Consider the following 12,836-nt stretch of genomic DNA (forward strand, 5'->3'; position numbering starts at 1 on the left):
CGCCCCTCAGTGAGTATCGTCCCCGCCCTTCCTCCGAAGGAGGCCGCTGGGCCCGGGCCTGCGTGAGGGGCTGCGGGTTGGGGTCGCGGCCCGGGGAAGCCAAGTTTTGGAGCTGAAGCCGGTGCTCGCTCTTTCCTTGCCATCGGCGCCCCTGACATGGCCACAGGTGCGGCTGGCCGGGCGAGGGGCGCTCGGGCCCCGTCCCCAGTCCCTGATCCCCGGATAACAAGGGGCAGCTGGCGCCGTCCATTGGCAAGTGACAGGCACTTTACAACAGACTTCGCGGGTTCCCAGCCCAACCAGTCTTCTGCCTGCCCCCAGTCCGGGAAACTTCCCCACCAGTCTTGAAAGATCCCCCTGGGTGGCAGCTCCTAATCTTGGTTTCTCTTTGTATTAAAGCTGCTTAAAGGTTATATACCTTGAGTTGGGCACCTTCTGCTTTTTACCATGTTGATGCTTAGGATACTAGGAGAGATAACTGAGTACCAACGATTCTATCTCCGAGTTCTAATTTATAGCATAATTTTGGGGTGGGGACTTATTTTTAACACGAGCTGTTTTAAGAGGTTAAAACGTTTCAGCCTCTGAAGAAACAGCCAAGATTTCTGAAAACTTACTGTTCTTGGTGACAATTTTGTGCCGATTTATCTTCCAGGTGCAGAGCATTGTAGACCAAGGAGCCATGGATAGGAGAAGTGTGGGTGAAACAGAAAATGGAGATGCTTTCCTTGACCTGAAGAAGCCACCTGCCTCCAAATGCCCCCATCGCTATACAAAAGTAGGGTTTGCCACTAATGAAATAGTGTTTCTTTTTAGGTGGGGAAGTTAGTAACATTGTATAACCATTTAATTCCTATTAAGTGGTAATCTCACTGTGACTCACTACGTGGACTAAATATTAACTAAATTTAGTAGAGCATTACTTTGAACATTTTTCTGCAAGTGCAGATACCCAGAGTTTAAGCTGGAATTTGCTTTGAGAGGTTTTTAGGTGAAGGGAATGTAGGCTTAGATTTTTTTAAAATTGCAGATCCGTATACTTTTGTGAGTTCTGTAACAGCTATGTAATTGGTATGTTATTGATTTACATACTGTACTCTGAGGATTAAAGCTCTAGGATGCGCCACAAAATTAGTGTCCTCTGTATTGATGTTTCCTTAAGAGGCAGATTTCTCATAGGAATGCTCTTGAGTGTGCTTGGTGGGGTAACTGGATTTTTCAATCCTATTTTTTTACTGTCTATTACAAATTGGATATGGACTCAAAAAAGTAAGGCTTCAGTCATATTTCCCCTCGCTGAAAACTGGAGATGTTTAAACTGCTTGTCCAGATGACTGTTTTTGGGGGAGAGAGGAAGTCATATTTATTAAAGATCTTGCTTCAGTACATGTCTTGTTGGCTACTGAATGTTTCTGAAGAGGTTGACAGGACTCGAATTGTAAATTCATTTCTCGGTCCCTAAAATGTATCAGGCTGGTTCCCATAAAACTTGCTTAACAGTGTTGAAGCAGTTGGGACATTGACGACAAGAACGGTTATATCCTAATTGGGCCCACATCCATATATCCTTAGTATGGACTTTTTAAAAAATTATTTTATTTTATTTATTTATTTATTTATTTATTTTGCACGCGACAGGGCCTCATTCTGTCGCCCAGGCTGGAGTGCAGTGGTGCGATCATGGCTCACTGCAGCCTGGACCTCCTGGGCTCAAGCCATCCTCCCGTCTCAGTCTCCTGAGTAGCTGGGACCACAGGCGTACACCACTACGCTCGGCTAGTTTTTGTATTTTTTATAGAGATGGGAATTCGCCATGTTGCCCAGGCAAACTCCTGGGCTCAAGCAGTCCGCCCACCTTGGCCTCCCAAAGTGTTGGGATTACAGGGGTGAGCCACTGTGCCAGGCCTCAGTCATGGCTCTAACATGGCTAATTGTCCCTGGCTTCCTGGAATACTGACTGGTTAATGCTTTAAAGCCAGCCCTTGTTTATGTACTGGTGCACTACTCTTACCTACTTGATAAAGTATCAAATGCTATCAGCTTAATATTCATTTTCAGCACTGAAGAAAACTGCTGTAAGAGAAATGTTTTCAGGTGTAAAGCGTTCTTGGTTGATTGCTGTCTTAGGATGGTCTGTTTTGGCATGACAGCATGTGAGCTGATAGAAAACTTTTTCCACATTCAGATTTGGTCTTCCCAAATATATTTCTCTCAAACCTGAGAGTGTTTAGAGTAGTGTTTCACAACTTAGATTCATTTCCTGAAATGGTGACAGGTGAATTCTGAATGGAGAAAAGCCATCAAATGAAGTGAAATGGAAATCTTCCAGTACTTATTTTTTTATTTTTGTTTTTATTTTTTGAGACGGAGTTTCGCTCTTGTTGCCCAGGCTGGAGTGCAGTGGCACAATCTCGGATCACCACAACCTCCCCCTCCTAGGTTCAAGCGATTCTCCTGCCTCACCCTCCCGAGTAGCTGGGACTACAGGCATGCGCCACCATGCCCAGCTAATTTTTGTAGTTTTAGTAGAGACGAGATCTCGCCATGTTGGCCAGGCTCATCTCAAAATCCTGACCTCAAGTGATTCACCTGCACCAGCCTCCCAAAGTGCTGGGACTACAGGTGTGAGCCACTGTGCCCAGCCCCCTTCCAGTACTTTTTGTTTTTTTGTTTTTTTGTGTTTTTTTTTGAGCCGTAGTCTTGCTCTGTCGCCCAGACTGGAGTGTAGTGGCGTGATCTTGGCTCACTGCAACCTCTGCCTCCCTGGTTCAAGTGATTCTCCTGCCTCAGCCTCCCAAGTAGCTGGGACTACAGGCACACGCTGCCACACCCAGCTGATTTTGTTTTTATATTTTTATTTATTTATTTATTTTTGAGACGGAGTTTCATTCTTGTCGCCCAGGCTGGAGTGCAGTGGTGCTGTCTCAGCTTACTGCAACCTCCGCCTCTGGGGTTCAAGTGATTCTGCTGCCTCAGCCTCCCAAGTAGCTGGGATTACAGGCATGCGCCACCACGCCCAGCTAATTTTTGTATTTTTAGTGGAGATGGGTTTTTGCCATGTTGGCTGGGCTGGTCTTGAACTCCTGACCTCAGGTGATCCAACTGCCTCAGCCCCCCAAAATGCTGGAATTACAGGTGTGAGCCACTGTGCCTGGCCTATTTTTTTTATTTTTTATTTTTAGTAGGGACGGTTTCACTGTGTTTCTGGTGTCAAACTCCTGAGCTCAGGTGATCACCCACCTCGGCCTCCCAAAGTGCTGTGATTATAGGTGTGAGCCACCGAGCCCGGCCCCTTCCAGTACTTTATTATTATTATTATTATTATTATTATTACTATTGAGATGGAATTTCGCTCCTGCTGCTCAGGTTGGAGTGCAATGGTGCGATCTCGGCTCACTGCAACCTCCGCCTCGCAGGTTCAAGCGATTCTCCTGTCTCAGCCTCCCGAGTAGCTGGGATTACAGGCATGTACCACCATGCCCGGCTAATTTTGTATTTTTAGTAGAGACGAGGTTTCTCCATGTTGGTCAGTCTGGTCTGGAACTCCTGACCTCAGGTGATCCACCTGCCTCGGCCTCCCATAGTGCTGGGATCATAGGTGTGAGCCACCGCACCCAGCCTTTCCAGTACTTTTTGAACTAAAGTTCTAACCGGTTGTCTACTGGTAGAGTGCAGGCAGAGAGGCTTTTGAATCACTTTCACACACTGATCAGAGGTTAACATGTATATTTTGGCCAGGCGCGGTGGCTCATGCCTGTAATCCTAGCACTTTGGGAGGCCGAAGCGGGTGGATCACAAGGTCAGGAGATCGAGACCACGATGAAACCCCATATCTACTAAAAATACAAAAAATTAGCCGGGCACAGTAGTGGGTGCCTGTAGTCCCAGCTACTCAGGAGGCTGAGGCAGGAGAATGGCGTGAACCCAGGAGGCGAAGCTTGCAGTGAGCCGAGATCCGCCACTGCACTTCAGCCTGGGGGACAGAGCGAGACTCCGTCTCAAAAAAAAGAAAAAAAAAGGTATATTTCATGTTTGTGTATATTTCTATCTTTATGCTTAAGTCATTTTTAGGAAGATAATTTCTCTTTCTTAGGGCAGGACTTATGTTTCTTTGCAGTAAAGATTAAGAACCTCAGTATTGTCCATTTTTGACAGTCCAGCCTCAGAATTCTGTCATACTTAGATAAATGTGCCTTGAAGAACTGGTTAAAAGCATTTTTTAGCTTAATGACAGTGGAGCTTAGATTTAAGTCTTTTCTACCAAATTAATTGGAAATAGGTTTACTTTCTACTCTTAAGAGGATTTAGTTAATGACAATTTTAGGATAGTGTTTAGGCGGTGTTAGGGTAGTACTTTCATGTTTTTCAACACTCTAGTAATTTTATGCAGGACTTGGGGATAACGAAGTCTTCTTCCTTTAAAGAGAGCTTGAAATGATTATATGTTACTAGCACTATAATAAATATGTTAGTTCCACAACTGGAATAATACTCAAACCATCCTTCTTCCTTTTCTATATACTGAGATCAAACTACTGGAATAAATAGACTAATGATGTTTCTGCCACTTCAAGTTCATGGGCTAGATCTGGAAGCAGTAAAGGGAAACTGTTCTCATTGGTGATTTTGAGGTGGAGTTTCGCTCTTGTTGCCCAGGCTGGAGTGCAGTGGCGTGATCTTGGCTCACGGCAACCTCCGTCCCCCAGGTTCAACCTATTGTCTTGCCTCACCCTGCTGAGTAGCTGGGATTACAGGCATGTGCCACCACACCCAGCTAATTTTTGTACTTTTAGTAGAGATAGAGTGTCTCCACGTTGGTCAGGTTGGTCTCGAACTCCTGACCTCAGGTGATCCGCCCACCTTGGCTTCCCGAAGTGCTAGGATTACAGGTGTGAGCCGGCCGGTGACTTTTTTTTTTTAATAGGTGGTGTATTCTGTGGAAACTTGTAGGTGTGTATGTTTACTTACAGGGTCAAAAAAAGACATTGGCCCCTTAACCTTTGATCCTTCTTAGTTTAGTGTTCAGTTGCTTTCTGGGATAATGTTAGTAGTTTGTTGTTCAGAACTCGAAGAGTTTTTGTTTCTCCCCCATGAGTAGAAGAAGTACAGATGTTTTGGTCAGGTGCTTTTCAGGATAATGTACCAGAGTTTCCTTTTGTGCTAAGACATCTTTAGTTTAGCTTGTTTCTCAAATGTTAATATGCCTGGGGAATCATGTTTAGGCCTTGGGGAAGGAATTCTGAGTGGTAAGGAGGGGTGGTCCTGAAGATTCTGCTTTTTAACCCACTCCCAAGTGGTGCACATGTTGCTGGTCCACTGAGTATACTTTGAGTATCAAGGCTTTAGTCTTCGTTAGAGAACTTGATAAATGGTGTTGGTGGTGTCAAGTAACTCAGAGGATGCATAGTTGTTATTTGGGGTTCAGATGATGTTCATTGTGATTCCAAGAATATCTTAGGAACTCAAGTTAGAGTCACATTGGGTGCTTTCAGGCCTACTCCTAAACCTCAGTGTGGGATAGTTCTAAGTGGGTTTATCATATGCACCTGTTACCCTGAGGGTCTGGAGCCCCTAAGTTGTAAATGCTGGTCTGTTTTTTAGGCCAGATTCCTAAGACCAAAAGCTATATCTTGGTAGTATCTAAGTATGCATTTTTAAAGTGATTGGATCATGTTGAAGGACTTTTGGAGGTTATAGAGTGGGGTCTCACCTGAAAGTTGTGGTTTAAAAGTGATTTAGACAATGGTTCTCAAAGTGTGGTCCCTGAACTAGCATTAGCATCATCTGGTAACTTGTTAGAAATACAAATCTCAGGCCTCTTCCCAGTGGTATTAAAGGAGAAACTTGGGGAGTAGAGCTTAACCTTCTGCATTTAACAGGCTCTTCAGGGGATTCTGACTCTGGTTCAAGTTTGAGAACCATTGGCTTAAGAAATGATCGCCTCCTAGGCCGGGCGCAGTGGCTCAAGCCTGTAATCCCAGCACTTTGGGAGGCCGAGACGGGTGGATCACGAGGTCAGGAGATCGAGACCATCCTGGCTAACACGGTGAAACCCTGTCTCTACTAAAAAATACAAAAAAACTAGCCGGGCGAGGTGGCGGTCGCCTGTAGTCCCAGCTACTCGGGAGGCTGAGGCAAGAGAATGGCGTAAACCCGGGAGGCGGAGCTTGCAGTGAGCCGACATTGCGCCACTGCACTCCAGTCTGGGCGACAGAGCGAGACTCCGTCTCAAAAAAAAAAAAAAAGAAATGATCGCCTCCTGACTGAGTGTAGTGGCTCACACTTGTAATCCCAGCAGTTAAGGAGACTGAGATGGGAGGATTGCTTGAGCCCAGGAGTTCAAGACCAGCCTGGGCAGGATGACAAGACCCTGTCGCTACAAAAAAAATTTAAAAATTAGCTGGGTATGGTGGCATGTTGCCTCTAGTCTCAGCTACTCAGAGGTGAGGGACAGGGGACTGAGGTGAGAGAATCGTTTGAGGCTGCAGTGAGCCATCTTTGGGTCATTGCACTACAGCCTGGGCAACAAAGAGAGACCCTGTCTCAAAAAAAAAAAAAAATCACCTGGCAGTGCTGCTAATTCAACTTTCTCTTCACCAGAGGCACTTGTTCACCAGTTATTAAGGAATATAATACCTGCTATTCTGTTAGCAATGCCGTCTTCTGCTTGAAATACAAAATAGAAATGTTTTAGGCCATTCCGCTATTCAAATCCATGTGTTTTTTTTTTTTCTGTTTTTTGGTTTGAGATGGAGTCTTGCTCTGTCGCCAGGCTGGAGTGCAGTGGCCCAATGTCGGCTCACTGCAACCTCTGCCTCCCGGGTTCAAGCAATTCCCCTACCTCAGCCTCCTGAGTAGTTGCGGACTACAGGCGTGCGCCACCACGCCCAGCTAATTTTTTTGCATTTTAGTACACATAGGTTTCACCATGTTGGCCAGGATGGTCTCGATCTCCTGACCTCATGAGCCACTCACCTTGGCCTCCTAAAGTGCTGTCATTACAGACCTCAGCCACCACGCCCAGCCTCAGATCCATGATTTTTTCTTCAAGTGAACAGACTCTTTTTTTTTTTGAGACTGAGTCTCACTCTTGTCACCCAGGCTGGAGTGCAGTGTTGCGATCTTGGCTCACTACAACCTCTGCCTCCCAGGTTCAAGCAATTCTCCTGCCTCAGCCTCCTGAGTAGCTGGGATTACAGGCATGTGCCACGATGGCCAGCTAATTTTTGTATTTTTAGTAGAAATGGGGTTTCACCATATTGGTAAGGTTGGTCTCAAACTCCTGACCTCAAGTGATCCACCTGCTGCTGCCTACCAAAGTGCTGGGATTACAGGCGTAAGCTACTGCACCCGGCCAAATAGACTAATCTTATAGAGGATACATACGTTATGCTGTTCTTCTTTTGCTCCTGTATTTTGCCACTGATTCCTTATTAAATGACTGTCACCTGCCAGTTGGACAGGGAATAAAAGCAGAGACACTCAGAACATTCAGCTTGATACTGATCAGTGGTAAACATGCGTGTTAAAGGTAAAAGTGAATGTTGAATTATCTTAGTTTAACTTCATGTGGAATTTTTTTTTTTTTTTTTTGGAGACAGGCTCTCACTGTGTTATCCAGGCTGGAGTGCAGTGGTACACTTAACTCACTGCAGCCTTGAACTCTGCATTCAAGTGATCCTTCCACCTCAGCCTCCTGAGTAGCTAGGACTACAGGTGTGTGTCACCACACATGGCTTGTTTTTTCATTTCTTTGTAGAGATAGGATCTCATTACATTGCCCAGGCTGGTCTCCAACTCCTGACCTCAGCAATCCTCCTGCCTCAGCCTCCTAAAGTGCTGGAATCACAGGTGTGAGCCACTGCATCTGGCCCCATGTGGACTCTTCATAACCTTGACTAGTTACAAAGTGGCATTATTGTAGTCATTAGTGTCTCCAGGGATCTGTAAAGGAGGCCACCCTAATTCGTGTGGTAGGCCAATTGGTCATAGCAGTCAGGACAGCCATGTTTGTCTTTCCTTTAAAACAATCGGGAAAATGGACAAGCAGTTGATGTGACTGACTTGAGTAATCCTAGCCTTCTTGGATATAATCAGAAGACTTGAAGCCAATCCCCAGAGAAAAGAGTAACTGTGATTTAAATCCTAGGTTGAAACAGGAATCAGGTGGTCAGTTTTCCCTGTATAAAAATCTTGTTTGATAACTTCAAATGTATCTTTCATAAACTGAGTAGTAACTCTAACAGGTGACATTTCTGTGACAAATTTAGTTACAAACTTCTTAAGCTAATAAAGGATACCTGTTTATGTTGGAGAAGGTAAAATTGTGGTATGAAAAGTCATTGGGAGGACAAGGTGGGAGGACGAATTGAGCCCAGGAGTTCACTACCAGACTGGGCAACATAGTGAGACCCCATCTCTTTTAAAAAAAAAAAAAAAAAGCCAGGGGTGGTGGTGTGCACCTGTGGTCCCAGATACTCAAGAGGCTAAGGTGGGAGGATCACTTGAGCTTGGGAAGTTGAGGCTGCAGTGAGCTATGATTGCATCATTGCACTCCAGCGTGGTCAACAGAGTGAGACTCTATCTCGAAAAAAAAAAATATTCAATCTTAGTGTGTCGGCTGTCCAGAAAACCTATCTAACTGGAAGTTCTTAGAACGGGCTGGCTGGTAAGACCGTAGAGAATAGCTTCTGACTGCTTTTTACTACCTGTTCCTTTTTGGTTGTTGTTGAGACAGAGTCTTGCTGTGTCGCCCAGGATGGAGTGCAGTAGCACGATCTTGACTCACTGCAACCTCCACCTCCCAGGTTCAAGTGATTCTCCTGCCTCAGCCTCCTGAGTAGTTGGGATTACAGGCATGTGCCACCATGCCCAGCTAATTTTTTTTAATTTTAGTAGAGACAGGATTTCGCCATGTTGGCCAGGCTGGTCTCAAACTCCTGACCTCAAGTGATCTGCCCACCTTGGTCTCCCAAAGTGCTGGGATTACAGATGTGAGCCATTGCACCCGGCCTCTGCCTGTTCTATTCGTTTTAGTTTTATTTTGTTTTGTTTTGAGAGGGAGTTTCATTCTTGTTGCCCGGGCTGGAGTGCAATGGTGCAATCTCGGCTCACTGCAGCCTCCGCCTCCCAAGTTCAAGTGATTCTCCTGCCTCAGCCTCCCGAGTAGCTGGGATTACAGGCGCACGCCTCCATACCCAGCTAATTTTTTGTAATTTTAGTATAGATGGGATTTCTCCATGTTAGGCTGGTCTCAAACTCCTGACCTCAAGTGATCCGCCTGCCTCACCCTCCAAAAGTACTGGGATTACAGGTGTGAGCCACCACACCCGGCCAGGAATATTTCCCTTTTAATCCCCCTTCCATAAATGTGACTTACATGAAATTCTACATAATGTCAGAATGTCCATCAGAATGCATAGTTGCTTCTGCATAGGATTTCTGCAGAAAGAAATGGATAAGGATTTTAACCATTGTTCTTTTGGGCTTTTGTTGAGATTCATTTGCTTTCCACTTTAATACTGATCACCAAAAATGGGTGTTCATAATAGCAATTCCCCAATAGGTTTTGGGAGGCTTGACCCATTTTCTTTAAGGAAGGCTGCTGCAACTAAGAAAATATGTTTATGCTTCCTTGGGTGTGTGATTTTTGGGCAGTTAGCAGCTTGTTCTTGCCTAGTCAGGATTTAGTAACCTGTGCAAAAAGTGAAGTCTCAGGTATTAACTCTTGTATTCTCCGTATGGTAATCTTAATGAATTCATTCGTGATCAGTAAGTTCCCATGGGTTAACACTTTCCAGGCTAGGGACAGTGGCTCACACTTGTAATCCCAGCACTTTGGGAGGCTGAGGCAAGATGATCACTTGAGCCTAAGAGTTCAGACCAGCCTGGGCAACACAGCAAGACCTCATCTCTACAAAAATTTTTTAAAATTAACTGGTGGCATGCGCCTGTAGTCTTAGCTGCTTGGGAGGCTGAGACAAGAAAGATCACTTGAGTCCAGGAGTTTGAGGCTGCAGTGAACTATGTTCGTGCCACTGCACTCCAGCCTGAGAGTGAGACCCTGTCTCAAAAAAAAAAAAAAAAAATCTCCAAAAGGATAGATTAAAAAAAAAAAACCTCTCCAAAAGGGTAATACCACATCCTTTCTTGAAATACTCATAAGAAGGGAGCACTCCTAGTTAGAGTGGGCACTTTCCAAGTATTCTGTCTTTAGCCACGGTCGAATGCTTTCTTTGAAAATATCCCCAAGGGGTATTTCCACGAATAATGTTAAGGGCTCTTGATGAGATGGCAAGTTTAAGAACTCTTCTCTTGGCCAGGCATGGTGGCTCACGCCCATAATCCTAACACTTTGGGAGGCCAAGGCAAGCAGATTACCTGAGCTCAGGCAGCCTGGCCAACATGGTGAAACCCTGTCTCTACTAAAAATACAAAAAATTAGCTGAGCGTGGTGGCACATGCCTGTTATCCCAGCTACTCGGGAGGCTGAGGCAGGAGAATTGCTTGAACCTGGGAGGCAGATGTTGCAGTGAGCTGAGATCGTGCCACTGCACTCCAGCCTGGGTGACAGAGTGAGACTCCATCTCCAAAAAAAAACTTGAGAGACTGGAAGACCTAAAGGGGCGGGGACGAGAGTCATCTGCCTATGTGAAGCACTGAACTAGGCACACAGGACATATTATGTGGACAGTTATAAAGAGAGCAAACTGTTTTGTTTTGTTTTGAGACAGAGTCTCGCTCTGTCACCCAGGCTGGAGTGCTGTGGCGTGATCTCAGCTCATCACAACTTCTGTCTCCTGGGTTCAGGCAGTTCTTGTGCCTCAGCCTCCTGAATAGTAGCTGGGATTTCAGGTGCCCACCACCAGGCCCAGCTAATTTGTTTATTTTTAGTAGAAACGGGGTTTCACCATGTTGACCAGGCTGCTCATGAACTCCTGACTCAAGTGATAGCTGGTCTCAGCCTCCCAATGTTTTGAGATTGCCAGTGTCAGCCAGCACGCCTGGCCCAAACTGTATTGACTTAGCTCATGGTTTCTCTCTTCCCCACTTACGTAGGGGATCTTCTTGTGCTCGGATACCACCTTAAGCATCTTAGGATCATGCTGGAAGGTAACACATTTAGTACTATAAACAGTGAGGAAGTTTTCTCTCATTTTTCCCTAAATGTCCAGGTGGACTTTGGGCCATATTTTGAGAAACATGCTCAATTGGAAGCAATAATTTTTAACCTCTTTGGCGTTCATTGGAAATCTTTTGAAGGTGTGAACATTCACTGCAGAAATTGCACAAACGCATCATTTTCCATATGGTTTCAAATAGGAAGTCTTACACTCCTTGACACCATGGAACTGGTTTAAGAAGTCTTACTTTTCAAGAACAGTAAATACTGTTTACCTGGATGTTTACAGTGACTCCCTGCTGTTTTTACAACCCAAGAGTTGTCTTGTTTCTAAACCCATTTCTCAGACTATTAGTGAAGAAAATGGCTCTTTATTCTCTATAGATGGGTGAGCTATGTTTCAGCCATTGTATTTGGTCAAAAGTGTGCCCTGGCACAAATAATGTTCCTGGTGTGGTTAATGCCAGTGTGTAACTAGCTTGCTACTCTGTCTTCTGCTCTTACAGACCTGTGAAGTTTGTACCTCTGTTCACTTAAGCATCACCTTTCTGTATGCTAAGCATGTAAAGTCAACAATGAAAACTGGAATAACACAGAAGTGAAAATGAGAATTTTGTTAACTCTTGTTAACTGAGAGTAGTTGGTGTTTCTCACTCTGTGATTAGAGCAATAACTCTGTAAGAAGAAAGGTTATATTGAACAAAACGTTAACTTCAAATAACCTCTCAATTTGAAATTTTTTTTTTTTTTTTTTTTTTTTTTTTTTTTTTTTTTTTTTTTTTTTTTTTTTGAGACCGAGTCTTGCTCCGTTGCCGAGGCTGGAGAATCTCAGCTCACTGCAACTTCTGCCTCCTGGATTCAACCAATTTCTCCTGCTTCAGCCTCCCGAGTGAGGCTGAGATTACAGGCACGTGCCATCATACCCAGCTAATTTTTTAATTTTTAGTAGAGACAGGGTTTCGCTATGTTGGCTATGCTGGTCTCAAACTCCTGACCTCAAGTAATACACCCGGCCTCTCTTTTTGAGACAGGGTCTCTTACCACTCAGGCTGGAGTGCAGTGATACAATTACAGCTCATTGCAGCCTGGATCTTCTGGGCTCAACCAAGTAGCCTGGACAACAGGCATACCACCATGTCCTGTTTTTTGTTTTTGTGTTTTTTTGTTTTTTGTTTTTTGTTTTGAGAAAAAGTCTCCCTCTTTTTCCCAGGCTGGAGTGCAGTGGCATAGTCTTGGCTCACTGCAACCTCTGCCTCCCAGGTTCAAGCGATTATTGTACCTCAGCCTCCCAAGTAGCTGGGGCTACAGGTGTGCACCCCCCACACCTGGCTAATTTTTTGTTTGTTTGAGACAGAATATTACTCTGTTGCCCAGGCTGGAGTGCAGTGGTGTGATCTCAGCTTACTGCAACCTCCACCTCCCAGGCTCAGGCAATTGTGCCTGAGCCTCCCGAGTAGCTGGGATTACAGACGTGCCAGGCTGGTCTTGAACTCCTGATCTTAAGTGGTCCACCCGCCTTGGCCTCCCAAAGTGCTGTCATTACAGGTGTGAGTCACCGTGCCCGGCCCACAGTTTTTTTTTGTTTTTTTTGTTTTTGTTTTTTTTTTGAGACAGAGTCTCACTCTGTCGCCCAGGCTGGAGTGCAGTGGCTCCATCTCGGCTCACTGCAAGCTCCGCCTCCCGGGTTCCCGCTATTCTCCTGCCTCAGCCTCCC

At 45.1% G+C, this 12,836-nt stretch overlaps 1 protein-coding gene across 1 annotated transcript in view; it reads left to right on the forward strand.

Moving 5' to 3' along the window:
• Nucleotides 1-190: 190 nt before the first annotated feature.
• EIF4ENIF1 (eukaryotic translation initiation factor 4E nuclear import factor 1) overlaps nt 191-12,836 on the forward strand; it is a 56,649-nt gene continuing 44,003 nt past the window's right edge. Inside the window, exons 1-2 of the mRNA XM_011979008.1 lie at nt 191-252; nt 656-778. Of these exons, the coding sequence (XP_011834398.1) occupies nt 683-778 (96 nt within the window). The 5' untranslated portion in view covers nt 191-252; nt 656-682. The remainder of the gene's footprint in view (nt 253-655; nt 779-12,836) is intronic.

The sequence above is a fragment of the Mandrillus leucophaeus genome, unplaced genomic scaffold, assembly GCF_000951045.1.
Source record: "Mandrillus leucophaeus isolate KB7577 unplaced genomic scaffold, Mleu.le_1.0 Scaffold2, whole genome shotgun sequence".
In the NCBI taxonomy this organism is placed as follows: Eukaryota; Metazoa; Chordata; class Mammalia; order Primates; family Cercopithecidae; genus Mandrillus; species Mandrillus leucophaeus.